Source organism: Gadus morhua, chromosome 6 (genome assembly GCF_902167405.1).
Source record: "Gadus morhua chromosome 6, gadMor3.0, whole genome shotgun sequence".
NCBI classification, from domain to species: domain Eukaryota; kingdom Metazoa; phylum Chordata; class Actinopteri; order Gadiformes; family Gadidae; genus Gadus; species Gadus morhua.
Window position 1 is genome coordinate 27,031,104 of NC_044053.1, and position 14,669 is coordinate 27,045,772.

The 14,669-nt window shown below is 46.3% G+C and overlaps 1 protein-coding gene across 3 annotated transcripts in view; it reads left to right on the top strand.

The window, feature by feature from the left end:
* The window catches only part of ogdha (oxoglutarate dehydrogenase a), a 36,381-nt gene that overhangs the window by 20,321 nt on the left and 1,391 nt on the right, over positions 1-14,669 (top strand). For 2 of the 3 annotated variants that reach the window (XM_030358122.1, XM_030358121.1), the window contains exons 5-22: positions 1,780-1,895; positions 2,916-3,070; positions 4,180-4,326; positions 4,562-4,652; positions 4,857-5,036; positions 5,238-5,366; positions 5,541-5,720; positions 6,079-6,231; positions 9,783-9,885; positions 10,022-10,150; positions 10,266-10,416; positions 11,824-11,951; positions 12,477-12,655; positions 13,105-13,176; positions 13,408-13,533; positions 13,801-13,873; positions 13,977-14,140; positions 14,449-14,603. In XM_030358122.1, the coding sequence (XP_030213982.1) occupies positions 1,780-1,895; positions 2,916-3,070; positions 4,180-4,326; positions 4,562-4,652; positions 4,857-5,036; positions 5,238-5,366; positions 5,541-5,720; positions 6,079-6,231; positions 9,783-9,885; positions 10,022-10,150; positions 10,266-10,416; positions 11,824-11,951; positions 12,477-12,655; positions 13,105-13,176; positions 13,408-13,533; positions 13,801-13,873; positions 13,977-14,140; positions 14,449-14,603 (2,431 nt within the window). Of the gene's footprint in view, positions 1-225; positions 277-1,779; positions 1,896-2,915; positions 3,071-4,179; positions 4,327-4,561; positions 4,653-4,856; positions 5,037-5,237; positions 5,367-5,540; positions 5,721-6,078; positions 6,232-9,782; positions 9,886-10,021; positions 10,151-10,265; positions 10,417-11,823; positions 11,952-12,476; positions 12,656-13,104; positions 13,177-13,407; positions 13,534-13,800; positions 13,874-13,976; positions 14,141-14,448; positions 14,604-14,669 lie in introns of all 3 variants that reach the window. The other variant, XM_030358119.1, reaches the window with a different exon arrangement.

Below are 14,669 nucleotides of genomic sequence, written 5' to 3' on the forward strand. Positions count from 1 at the left end.
GGGGGGGGGGGGGGGGGGGGGGGGGGCGGCGGCAAGTGGCAACCAGGGCTGGTGTGTGCTAAGCTGTGGCTTAAAAAATTGCTGCCGGCGTGGCCTCTGCAACGACGCCGACTGTGTACTTGTGGTGTGCTCTCCTGAGATGGCCGGCTGGTGGTAGGTCACTAATAGTTTCCTGGTCTTTTCCTCAATGCTGCCCACTCACCCTGCTGGTCTTCCCTCACCCAGACCTGGCTGTGTTCAAGGACAAGCGGGGATTTCTAACGGTGGAGGTAGGAGGTATGCAAACAAACAAGTGCTCACAAAACGTGGGGCACAAGGGAATCGGCTTTCACTGGCGATAGCCCACAGCTGCTGCTCCCAGGAGCCCCGGAGCACTATGGGTGGGAGACGGGTTCCAACATGTTGTCGGAGTTAATCAGCAGTTTACTCTGGTTGCTGCTGCTGAGAGATGTTGTCACAACACAGATGTGGTGGAAGGGTTTCAGTAGTAGTTTGTGGAGACTCTCCATTTCTGTCTTATCTGGATCCATCCTCGAGCGATGTCCTTCCACCCGACCGGACCTTTCCCTGCAGCTTAGCAAGAGAGGAACTTAAACCTGTACAGCAATATTTGCCATTGATAGTCATGTGTTTGCTACTGTCTGTTTAAAGGTGAATACAGAAGGTGTGCGTGTGTGTGTGTGTGTGTGTGTGTGTGTGTGTGTGTGTGTGTGGGGGGGGAGCATCCCAGTAGATAACACTTGAGTTTATGTTAAGATGGGGTGACCTTGTATCTCTAATATAATGGTGTTTTTAGTCTCGTGGAACATTCTGTTCTGTTGGCTGTACATGTTGCATTCCATCTGTTGGCCGCAGCCTTGGTCTTAAAAAAAAAAAAAAAAAAAAGGTGAAAGAACGAGAGACACTTGGCTTTTTGTAGTCTGTTGTCGGCAGATGAGCGTCTCTGTCATTTGATTGGCTTGCCAGGATCAGTTTTTACCATCTCCCGCTTGATGTAATCGGACATGTATTATTTGGTGTCGCGGTGGTCCGGGTTCCGGTTCAGAACGCACCAGCTCTTATACTGATTCCTTCAGTCAAACCCCCCCCCCCCCCCCCCCCCCCCCCCCCCCCCCCCCCCCCCCCTGACATATGCACACACACACGCGCACGCACGCACGCACGCAAGCGCGCGCTCCTGCTAGCTGCTAATCGGAGTTTTGGTCTGCCGGTACTCCCTGGGTGGCTAGCATTGCCTGAGTCAGTGGCGGCCTTCTCTTGTGCCTTTGCCCTGCTCTTCTCTCCCCTCTCTTTCTCCTCCACTAATCTCCTGATCAGTTTGGAGTTTTCTTTAAATCAGATAATCAGATTATCTTTAATCCCTCATAATCCCAGTGGTGTTCTAACTCGGCATGGCCTCTTCCATCCGCTCACTAACGGAAGAACCAAGCCCAAGGTTCAGGTGAATATAAACCAGGTCACAGGGTCCCTGCACTGATGGACCGTGGAGGGCCCACTGCAGTTGCACATTGCTATTCTGCATACATAGAATAACAATGGCAATTATGACTATCATATCACCACAATGATGTCTATTATAGCTATTACTGTTCATGATCCCCAATAACGACTTCCATCATGATTGCTACAACTGGTGTGTGTGTGTGTGTCTGTGTGTGTATGTGTGTAAGTGTATGTGTGTGTTTGCGTTGTTTGTGCTCCCGCTTGCATTCTCTGCATTTTCAATGTCTTTTCCATCCCCCTCCCTCCCTCCCTTCCGATGCATTATGGGATATGTAGGTTTCTATGGTCTGAATGAGTCTGACCTGGACAAGGTGTTCCGTCTGCCCACCACCACATTCATCGGTGGCTCTGAGACCGCCCTCCCGCTGAAGGACATCATACAACGTCTGGAGGTACACAGCAACACTGAACACACCTGTACGCACACACTGAGATTGGACTTCACAGGATATGATGAACCCACATTTTTGACACAAGATAAAACCACTATCGGTATCTCTACTTGCTATCAGAGCAGCAAATAGGGACTGCCAGCCGGCGAGGTGGCGTTAGGGGGACTTAATGGAGAACCAAACCCCAGCACCACTTGTACATTAGTTGCTTCAGATGCCTCCCCTTCTGGGTTCAACTCATAGCATTGGATGCACTTTGTACTTCTTATTGGCTGATAGGGTAACCTGGGCACCTGCTGGTTAAGCGTTGAGGTGTCATGCTTGAAATTGAAAGGGTGTTAACGGATCCCGAAAGAGGAAATACCTGAAAGCCTTTTTAAAGGCGTGGTCAAGAGGTTTGGTTTCCCTTCCAGCCACCCATTTGCTTCAAAAATGTGCCTCAACAATGCAGTGTCTCTGTACTGCGACCGGCTGCTGAAAAAAACGGAAAGAAACCATGCATGGTGCCAACGGGCAATGGCCATCGCCAACCACAGTGTGTTCAACGCGGCTCCATCAGCGCCTCCACAATGGGGCGGTACACGTCTCTGGGCTGCAACACCAATCTATGCCCTCATGATGGAGCACAAAGCGCCCATTGTGCAGACCAGAACTTGGGTTTTCCCCAAACGTTTCTGTTCCTTGAAGGATGTCTCTATTTTGCAACAAGATTTCAATATCCATGTCAAATTATGATTTAACTGCTAGCGCCCCACTGGCTCACCAGAAAGAGCGTGTAGAGGCTTACTCCTGATCGCAGCAGCTCAGGTTTTATTCCTGCCCGTGGTCCTTTGCTGCTTGTCCTCCCCTCTGCTCCCCTACCTTCCACTCTACCTCAATCTATGATAAAGCATAAAAATGCCTTATTTAACTTAACTTAACTCTAAAATTCAAATAAACGGTAGTGACCAAAAACGGTGTTGGGTCGTCTTATTTAATAAAAATGGTGTATTTAACCGGTTCAATGTGTGTGTCCCCTAGATGGCATACTGCCAGCACATCGGCGTGGAGTTCATGTTCATCAACGACCTGGAGCAGTGCCAGTGGATCCGCCAGAAGTTTGAGACCCCGGGCATCATGCAGTTCACTCCTGAGGAGAAAAGGACCCTGCTGGCCCGCACGGTCCGCTCCACCAGGTAGGACCAACTGGTACCAGCTAACCAGAACTAGCACCAGGTAGAGCCAGCTAACCACAACGAGCACCAGGTAGAGCCAGCTAACCACAACGAGCACCAGGTAGAGCCAGCTAACTACAACTAGCCCCATGTAGAGCCAGCTAACTACAACTAGCCCCATGTAGAGCCAGCTAACTACAACTAGCCCCATGTACAACCAGATAACTACAACGAGCAGCAGGTACAACAAGCTAACTATAACGAGTAGCAGGTAGAGCCAGCTAACTCAACTAGCACCAGGTACAACCAGATAGCTACAACTAGCACCAAGTACAACCAGCTAAGTACAACTAGCACCAGGTACAACCAGATAACTACAACGAGCACCAGGTACAACCAGCTAACTATAACGAGCACCAGGTAGAGCCAGCTAACTACAACTAGCACCAGGTACAACCAGATAACTACAACTAGCACCAGGTACAACCAGCTAACTACAACTAGCACCAGGTACAACCAGATAACTACAACTAGCACCAGGTACAACCAGCTAACTACAACTAGCACCAGGTACAACCAGATAACTACAACTAGCACCAGATACAATCAGATAACTACAACATGCCTCATGTAGAGCCAGCTAACTACAACTAGCACCATGTACATGTAAAACATCTGTCATTTACTTGGGCTGTACACTTGAAGACAGGTCAAGGTCGGTATGGCTCAGGAAGTGGTGGGGAAGGCAAACGCCAACTCAGGTCTTGGCCAGAAACTCAGTGTTCCTGGAGAGGGACGGTAGGAAATAAGTGGCATCCATCCTAATCCTTAATACTTCAATGACGCTGGTACACCCGGGTTCAGGATATTCCTGAAACTCATCAAAGGAAATCAGAGGGGAAAAGATTGTTTTCGCCTATGTGGACGGGGCCTTGGTGTTTACTAGTATTAACCCAATGTAGAACCAGAAAAATGAAAAAAAAAAAAAGATTGACTTGAATGAATAATATTTACCATTGAATCACGATAATTTATGCAATTTCCCCTTATTCCTGCAAATTAAGCACCAAAAGGATATTTTGTGTGTCTATGTTCAATATGTTGTTGTGTTTGTGTATTGCTGTGTGTAGGTTTGAAGAGTTCCTCCAGAGGAAGTGGTCTTCGGAGAAGCGCTTTGGTCTGGAAGGCTGTGAGTCTCTGATCCCTGCTCTCAAAACCCTCATCGACAATTCATCTGCTTACGGAGTGGAGAACGTCATCCTGGGGATGCCCCACAGGTACACACTCAGGCACAGGCACACACACAGGCACACACACACACAAACACACACACACACACAGGCACGCAAAGATACTTAAACCCAAGGTTGGCTAGCTAAGAGGTTAGCCATGATGATATGATGTACAATGCCCCGTCTCCAAACGAGCTAGTGCAAACTCGTCCAACGGCAACACCTGCTGGTCTGGCTACCGCTGATGTGGAAGTGTGTGCTGCTCTTTCTGCGTATCCAGGGGTCGTCTGAATGTGTTGGCCAACGTGATCCGTAAAGAGTTGGAGCAGATCTTCTGCCAGTTTGACTCTAAAATGGAGGCTGCTGATGAGGTACCAATGCTACGAAATAACACAATTAGGACGTACTCTTAATATTGTTAATCTTCTTCGGTACAGTAGTCCAACTGCTATGATTGTAATACAGCTGTTATAATGCTGTTCTTACTGTACTTGTGATATTGTCAATACTTTTGCTGGTATCATGCAGCATGAAATGCTGTTTGGGAAATTGGTTTCTTGTGCTTGGTCCATCAGGGCTCAGGTGATGTCAAGTACCATCTGGGTATGTACCATCGGCGCATCAACCGCGTGACGGACCGGAACATCACCCTATCACTGGTGGCTAACCCCTCACATCTGGAGGCGGTGGACCCAGTGGTGCAGGGGAAGTGCAAGGCGGAGCAGTTCTACTGCGGAGACACGGAGGGGAACCGGGTGAGAGAGAGGGAGACGAGAGGAGGAGTGGCTTCCCCGCTATGGTTAGCCCAGGGCACTACGGTCAACGTTAACCTTGGGCTAAGCATTTCACAATGTGTGAAGGGCGAAGAAGTGGACTTCATAGATTAAAAATAAAAATATTGATTAATTTGAGTCTAATTGTATTTCAGAAATTGAATAAACCCTTTGTATGTGCAGGTGATGTCCATCCTCATGCACGGAGACGCAGCGTTTGCTGGCCAGGGTATTGTGTACGAGACCTTCGTCCTGTCTGACCTGCCGTCCTACACCACGCAGGGAACTGTGCACGTGGTGGTCAACAACCAGGTCACGCACACGCACACTCACACACACAAACGATTAAGTGAATCTTTCAGTCCTGGGTTGTTTGGTCTACAGTTTGGTGTGCAAGGTGTGCAAGTACAAAAACCAGAGTAGCACTTGGTCACTGATGATGTCAGTGTTTGTGCTGTTGTACTCACTTTGAGTGTGTGTGTGTAGATTGGTTTCACCACAGATCCCCGCGTGGCGCGCTCCTCGCCCTACCCCACGGACGTGGCCCGCGTGGTCAACGCCCCCATCTTCCACGTGAACGCTGACGATGCCGAGGCCGTCATGTACGTCTGCAAGGTGGCGGCCGAGTGGAGAGCCACCTTCCACAAGGACGTGGTGGTGGACCTGGTCAGAACACACGTCAAATTCACCCACACGCTGTACACGCAACACAAATTCACATGCACAAACACCATAAATTCACATGCACACACACCACAATTCGACATGCGCACACACCACAAATTCATGTACACACGCCACATTCATTTACACCCACAACAAAATCACATGCACACACACCACAAAATCACATGCACACACCACTAATTCACATGCACAGATACAGGCTTGTATGTACTCTTAACTTATAGTGTGTGTGTGTGTGTGTGTGTGTGTGTGTGTGTGTGTGTGTGTGTGTGTGTGTGTGTGTGTGTGTGTGTGTGTGTGTGTGTGTGTGTGTGTGTGTGTGTGTGTGTGTGTGTAGGTTTGTTACAGGCGCATGGGTCACAACGAGATGGACGAGCCCATGTTCACCCAGCCTCTGATGTACAAGCAGATCAAGAAGCAGAAGGGAGTTCTGCTCAAATACGCAGAGAAGCTCATCGCAGAGGGAGTTGTCACCAGGCAGGAGTATGAGGTCTGTATTCCCAGGGATAACATAACGCTCATTCCTTTGGCTTTTATTAAAACCAATAGAAAAATAGAAAATGAGCCGCCAACCAGTTGTTTTATTCCCCGTCCGCCAGAGGGAGAAGAATTCTTCACTGTCCTGACCTATCCCTCATTTCGTCACTAGAGGACGTTGTTTACTTTTTTTGATTTGTTAGCTTTTAAATCTTTTTTTTTGGGGCTGAATCTGTGAAAAAAATATTAGCCTTAATATTATAAAAATATTTGTATCATATATTATTCGTCCGACATTTTTATCCAAAGCCACGAATCGGAGAAAGCATTTAAATATAATTTGATTTTTTTTGGAGTGCAGAGTAGCCTTAAAGGCCGCATTGCAGGTTAACCACCACTTTCGATTAATGGGTACATGAAGCACTCAAAATATGTATATAATTTATAAAATGTCTCCAAAATAAAGTTAAAGTCAGGTTTTTGACGGTTTTGATAGTAAGGGGTGTTTTCTGACGCCCTTCAGCGATGACGACACGTTGGGGAGACGTGGTGGAAGGAAGCCTCAGCCTAGTACTACAACTATGGCATCTAAGAGGTGGCAAGTACCACAAATAACATGTATAATGGCCCACAGCCATATAATTTCGAACCTGTCACACGTTAGGAATTGCCGAGGACTGATGGAGGTCAAAGCCAATTAAATGCATGGTGAGAGGAGAATAAGTGGAGAGTTGCTATCATTTTTGCAACGCAGCAACGAGCGCTGGAGCTATGAAAAGCAGTGCAGATACAATAACAACACTTTTTTTTCAAAGCAGGAAAGGTCACACACACGCAGAGTCGCACACTCATCTTATGCACAACAATCAGTTCTATCATCAACTTTCAGGCACTGCAAAGATTTAAAAAATAGCCTCTTATATATGTATATATATATATATCAGTGGAGGCTTCTCCATTGAGGAGAGGGGGGAAGAACCTCCTTAACATTGTTGAGAATAAAAAATGTAGATTGCCCAGACTACTATAACGAATTAATGCCCTTAAATATGACTACTTTAATGCCTTTAAATATATAATGTTCGTTTCCCTGGGTAAAGGGACATTAGCACCCCATATCGCCTTTTGACAATTACTTCAGGGAGGAAGGTCCTCCCTCAGCCTCCGTTGACTCCCATTCATTTCCCAGAAAGTACTGGCGGCCAGTGAATAACATGGGTTTCAATGGGAGAGAGGAGGAAAGTCCTCCTCTGAGTGGGTGTGACCTTACAGGCGTCTGATTCGCGCAAAAATCTAGTCGCGTTGCGCTATGAAACAATCAGCAGGATCCCTGGCTGGTGAGCAGTGTTGCCAGATTGGGCAGATTTCCCACCCAATTGGGCTACTTTTAACCTCTTTAGGCTGGGAAAATTATCATTGGGCGGAAAATTTACCCAATCTGGCAACGCTGTCGATAACAAACAAACCCGCTCTGCCTGCATTGCCGCTCAGTCTAAGAGACGCAAAGCAGGTGAAATCATCTGAAGGATAACGAGATTCTAACATTTGCGAATAAAGTGTACAATGGAAACATTGGAAACAGAGGACATTGTTCATGTTTAATTGCACAAAGCATTCCATTCATTGAGTTACAGTGCTAAGTTAGCGACCAAAGAAAAAGGTAGACCACTTCGCAAAATCAAGATCACCAAAAGTAATGGCAACGTCGGTGTTGTGGGTGCTACATGGTTTGCTAGGTACTCATGGCTTACTGGTAGCATTACTAGCAATCGACTGTATTGCTGGCTCTGTTTGCTAATGAATAATGGGAAATCTCCAACGTGGGTTTCTGTTGGTTTCCCTGATGTAAAAAATCTTGATAGGGCAACCAAACGCCACCACTAGTGTCCAGTTCACGTTGGTGCTGCTATGCGACTTTCCTTGCTAGGCACCATGCCTATAGATCAGGTTGAATCTTGAATAATGTTCTCGTTCTTTTACTAGTTTATTACTCTTACCGTTCTGTTTGATATTGTGGAAATTGTGTGGAAAGGGTGAATGATTCAGAACATGATTCATTTTAAATGGCATCACTTTTGGTCAGTCTTTTCTTAAAACAATTGTTACTGAAAATAAACATAGCTAAATTACAACCAATAACTTCAGTCATTGAGGGCAAAAATAGGCCCAGATTTTTTTATTTACTTTTACAAATCAAGAGTAGGCCTGATTTGAAAATTGGGCTTTGCATCTTTTCCTACTGCCCTTGTAGTCCATTTCAAAGACATGCTGCCCACCAGCTTTCAAATTACAGTGATGCCACTGGTGGCTTTGTATCAAATTTATTCACATAACTATCCCTCCATACTATTTTGTAGTTCACCGAAACACCCTGAAACAACTTGAGTCTCACATTCTTATGCCACCATGCACCAACAGTGCAAGCAGGCCAATGGCAACCAAGCGCGCGGTCCTTCCTCCCTCACTTTAAAAACTACCAGCCGCCACTGATATATATATATGTATTTATTAGAGCTGTCAAGCGATTAAAATATTTAATCGTGATTAATCGCATTAATGTCATAGTTAACTCTAATTAATCGCGATTAATCACAAATTATTTTTCTACTCTAAATATCCCTTTTTTTGTCCCATAATTCTTCTCATTTTAATTTTTTAATTCTCTTATCAACATGGTGAAGTGCGTCGTTTAATTGCACTATAGGCTCTTTTTTTGTATCGTCCTGTTTTGATCAGTATATGCCAATGTTGTTATCAATAAAAAATCATTTGCACAAGGCAAGCCGATGCACTTCACCATGTTGATAAGAGAATTAAAATGAGAAGAATTATGGGACAAAAAAATCAAGGGATATTTAGCATAGAAAAATAATTTGTGATTAATTGCGATTAATCGTGAGTTAACTATGACATTAATGCGATTAATCACGATTAAATATTTTAATCGCTTGACAGCTCTAGTATATATGTATGTGTATATATGTATGTGTATATATGTATATATGTATATGTATGTGTATATATGTTTATATGTATATGTATATATATGTGTATGTATGTATGTATGTATGTATGTATGTATGTATGTATGTATGTATGTATTTATAATCTGCTGAACACTCTCTTACTATTCTCTATTCTCAAGGGTCTCAATGCCTGGTCTGTGTCTCCCCAATGTCACGCAATGCAATGCATTGTGGGGGGAAATGAGAATCAATCACAAACCGTTGGAATAGTACCTCCTTTTTCGTATTACATTCAATTTGGAGATACCCAACAACATCAAATACAATGGATAACAGTTTAAATGTTTATTACCAACAAGCAAATTGCGCAAATTTGTTGGTAAATTAACCCTGCAACACAGTCTTTAAGCATCAGAATTATCGGTATTTGTTTTGTGGTAGTTAAGGTGAATCCTCAATATCAAACTTTCTAAACAACAATGGTTCAACAAACTTTCTGGACTAGTGCTAAATAATCACACCAGATGTATATATTACGAATTATAATCAATATTAAAATACTTACAATCGTTCTTTATTTCTTGATCTCTGTCTACAGGAGGAGATAGCAAAGTATGACAAGATCTGTGAGGAGGCTTATACACGCTCCAAAGACGAGAAGATTCTCCACATCAAGCACTGGCTGGACTCTCCCTGGCCCGGTACATTCACACACAAACACACACCCACCCGCTCACATATACACACACACCACACCCATCCACTCAGAGCGGTTTCTCTTCATGGGATGGCCATCTCATTTTTCCAACTATACATGTCTCCTGTATGCGTGTGTAGGTTTCTTCACGTTGGACGGCCAGCCTAAATCTATGACCTGTCCCTCAACGGGCCTGAGTGAAGAGGACCTGAACCACATCGGACAGGTGGCCTCCTCCGTGCCTGTGGACGACTTCACCATCCACGGGGGTACGCACTGCATTCACTTAAACATACTGTATGGTCCCATACATGACTGTAATATTTAATGAGATAATAGCATAACCATCAATGGAAAAGTGAGTTGTATATTTGTTTGATTCAGGTCTGAGTCGCATCCTGAAGGGTCGAGGTACGATGGTGCAGAACCGCACCGTGGACTGGGCTCTGGGAGAGTACATGGCCTTTGGCTCCCTGCTCAGAGAGGGAACCCACGTCAGACTCTCTGGACAGGATGTGGAACGAGGCACCTTCAGGTACACCCCAGAGAGAGAGGAATGATTGTGGTGCACTAGAGAGGAAGAGGGTGTTCCCCTGTGACTGTAAAAAGTATGGACATAGCAGACATGGGGGACTCGAGTCACATGACTTGACTCGAGTCAGACTCGAGTCGCAAATTTGAGGACTTGAGACTTGCTTGACTAACACTGATAAAAGACTCAACTTGACTTTGAATTGAGACTTGACTTAGACTTGAGACAGATGACTCGAAATGACTTTTTAAAAGTTAGATTAAAGGTTGGATATGGGATTTGCGATGCGCCAGCAGATTTTGAAACACACAACTCAAATGGTCCTACCCCCTCTCCTTCTACGCTGACTCTGACTCCACCCATTCCAAGTACATGGACGCACGAGCGCGAACGCAGATGCGCGAGAGTGAGCCAGGCTAGCTAGGTTGGAGTTTAGGGTTGTCTTCTAGACAGTGCTAGGTCCAAATGTGGATTAGCTAGTTAGCTAGCTCCAGTAGCTACCGCAGGATAACAACAAACAGAAGCTTGCTCTGGGTCACGAGCTTTGAGTATGTGCACGTGCACGAAGGGGTCACTCGCGGGGAGCGGGGGAGGGGGAGTGCAGTACGACCGTTTGATTGACGTACTTACTGTCCAATGCCACTCGGTGGTTCTGAAAATAATTGGCTGGAGTTTTTCGAGCCCTGCACGTTCCACAGATGATTGACTTGTTTAATTTTCATATCAGTAGGCTACTTCTAACTCAGTGGCTGTAAGTGGGTTATGATAAGGATTTCAAGTAATTTTCAAGTAAAATTACACCGTCAGAGCCAGAGTGTCCGACTGGGCTGTTCTCAGCATACCGCAAAAAAAATTTAGAGGGTTCAAGTTCCAGTCCCCAAATTCAGTTGAACCACTACCTGGACATTTGTGATGGACAGAGCTGCCTTCAGTTTTGGGCCTATTCACATAATGGTTTTGGAATGTTTTGAATAGTTTGAGTTATTGTTAATGTTAAGACATAGTTATTGTTAATGTTGAAATAAAACTCAACTTATGAACCACTCTCTTTACCGATTTTTAAATGTGGAAACTGGGTTAGATCATCAGATTTTTGTATGACTTGACTTGTGACTTGCTTGACCTGAGCAATGACTTGACTTGTGACTTGCTTGATTCTCACCACAGTGACTTGGGACTTGCTTGAGACTTGAAGGTTATGACTTGAGACTTGAACGTGACTTGCACATGAGTGACTTACCCCCACCTCTGGGACATAGCGTCTGCAATGTTCCCCATTGGTTGACCAATGTGAGGCTTTCTACGGAGCGCTGCAGTTCTTTGTTGTCCTTTGGACCTCGTCTGTTGTTTCTGAATCTCTCTCTCTCTCTCTGTCTCTGTCTCTGTCTCTGTCTCTGTCTCTGTCTCTAGTCATCGGCACCATGTCCTCCATGACCAGAACGTGGACAAGAGGATCTGTATCCCCATGAACCACATGTCTCCAGACCAGGCGCCCTACACCGTGTGCAACAGCTGTCTGTCAGAGTATGGAGTCCTCGGTGAGTTTCACTGACTGACGGTCACCGGCTCAAAACAATGAGACGTATGTTGCAAAAGCGACAAACGGATGCCATCATTAAAGGCTTACAGCCTTCCCAACAGAAAGTGAGGAGATCTAAGGAGAAGATACTACTGGGCCAACCACACAGCAGTAGCTCCTCAACTACAAAACAAAGACTACCAGAGCTCCTCTAAAATAAATAGTGAACTGAAACAAAAGGCTCAAACACACACTAGGCCAGAGAGACTCCTTACTGAGCCATGACTCTTAAATAGCCACAGCTGAGGCTGCGCCCCCCTGTCTACAATGTCGATTATTTTTCTTAAATATCCATTAGTCAACAGAATCAAAGCAATCAACATGTTGCCTGAAGCTCAAATGATTTCTGTGTATCCTGGATTCAGAACGGAGAGCAGAGATAAGGAACTGAGGTGCAGCTCTGCCGAGTAGACGTACACTACACACACATCTGTTGTCATGTTAATATATGTGTGTGTGTGTGTGTGTGTGTGTTTGCGTGCAGGTTTTGAGCTGGGCTTCGCCATGGCCAGCCCCAACGCCCTGGTTCTGTGGGAGGCCCAGTTCGGGGACTTCCACAACACAGCCCAGTGCATCATTGACCAGTTCATCTGCCCCGGCCAGGCCAAGTGGGTCAGGCAGAACGGCATCGTCCTGCTGCTGCCCCACGGCATGGAGGGAATGGTACGCGGCTCGCGCGCGCACACACACACACACACACACACACACACACACACACACACACACACACACACACACACACACACACACACACACACACACACACACACACACACACACACACACACACACACACACACACACTGACACAGACTCATGATATGGAATGAAAGGCTGGGCATGAAATGGCAAGCATTTCACTCCCAATTGCCTGTCTGTGTAATGTAATACACTCTTATCTATGTTGGAATGGGGGTTCTTTAATTTTTTTAATCTCGGGACCAAACAGATAATTTCAGTTGGACCGAACCACAGAGAGCCACCCGCCTCCTAACTGGAACCGTACATTGATAATAGAAATGCTGTATTAGACGCACGCTGAGGCATCAATGCCTCTTTGCTTGACTCTCTCTCTCTCTTTCTCTTTCTCCTCTCGTTCGCTCTCCCTCTAGGGCCCGGAACATTCTTCAGCCCGTCCAGAGAGGTTCCTGCAGATGTGCAACGATGACCCTGATGTCATGCCTGTAAAACACGCACACACACACACACACACACCTGCAGACACCTGCACAAACCTACGCACGCATGCACACGCACACACACACACCTGGAAACACACAAATAATCACACACGGCGATAAGAATAGTTTTCACTGTCCTACAGGACCTCCTGACGCCTGCCCTCTTGAGGTTACCATGGGTTACCAGGGGACTAGTGGTAACATGTCTGTGTGTCTTTGTGTGTCCTCCATCAGACCATGAAAGAGGACTTTGCAGTGAGGCAGCTGTTCGACTGCAACTGGATCGTGGTCAACTGTTCCAATCCTGCAAACTTCTTCCACGTCCTCCGCAGACAGATCCATGCTCCCTTCAGAAAACCTGTGAGGCGACACACTCGTACGCACCGACACATAAGCACACACACAGCTGACCAGACGGGACGGCCTCATAATTAAGGTGGCATATAATTATAAATCAAATAAAAAAAAGATTTTATGAAATCGACACAACCTGAAACAAGGGGTAGTTGTGATAGGGCTTGTTATATCAGTCAAACCAAAAGACAGCTTCTACCTGTTGGGAGGAACAATAACTGATCCCCCCCCATTCTCCTCTTCATGTTTCTACCTCTGTCCCTCCATCTCCAGCTGATTGTATTCACGCCCAAGTCCCTCCTCCGTCACCCCGACGCCCGCTCCAGCTTTGACGACATGTTGCCTGGTAACCACAGCCACAATAACACCGTTGATCTCTTACGTGAGCGTAGGCGATGGTTGAGTTGATGGGTCATTAAATCATTGGTGTGATCCTCGCTCTCCCTCAGGTACCGAGTTCAAGAGGCTCATCGTTGAGGAGGGCGCCGCGGCAGGGAACCCCCAGGGGGTGAAGAGGGTCATCTTCTGCACGGGGAAGGTCTACTACGAGCTGGTCAAGGAGCGCAAGGCCCGCGGCATGGAGGACACCGTGGCCATCGCCCGCATCGAGCAGGTACGCACACGCAAGCACACGCACACTTACATACTCACACACACTTGCAACACACGCACGCACACTCACTCACTCACTCACTCACTCACTCACTCACTCACTCACTCACTCACTCACTCACTCACTCACTCACTCACACTCACACACACGTTCGCACACACACATGCAAACTCTCACACACACTTACTCACTGGCACTGACTCCCTTACTCACTCACTCACTCACTCGCACTAACTCACTTACAAACACACTCACTCAATCACTCACACACACTTTCACACACCCCTAATCCACTCCCCTGTCTCCAGCTGTCTCCGTTCCCCTTCGACTTGGTCCGGTCCGAGTTTGAGAAGTACGCCAACGCCGACCTGGTCTGGTGCCAGGAGGAGCACAAGAACCAGGGTTACTATGACTACGTCAAGCCCCGCATCAGGACCACCATCGAGCGCGCCAAGCCTGTCTGGTAATGACCTCGATAGAACCTTACAAACACATCAAGTCTGATGGAAAAACACGTTGCATTCAATTT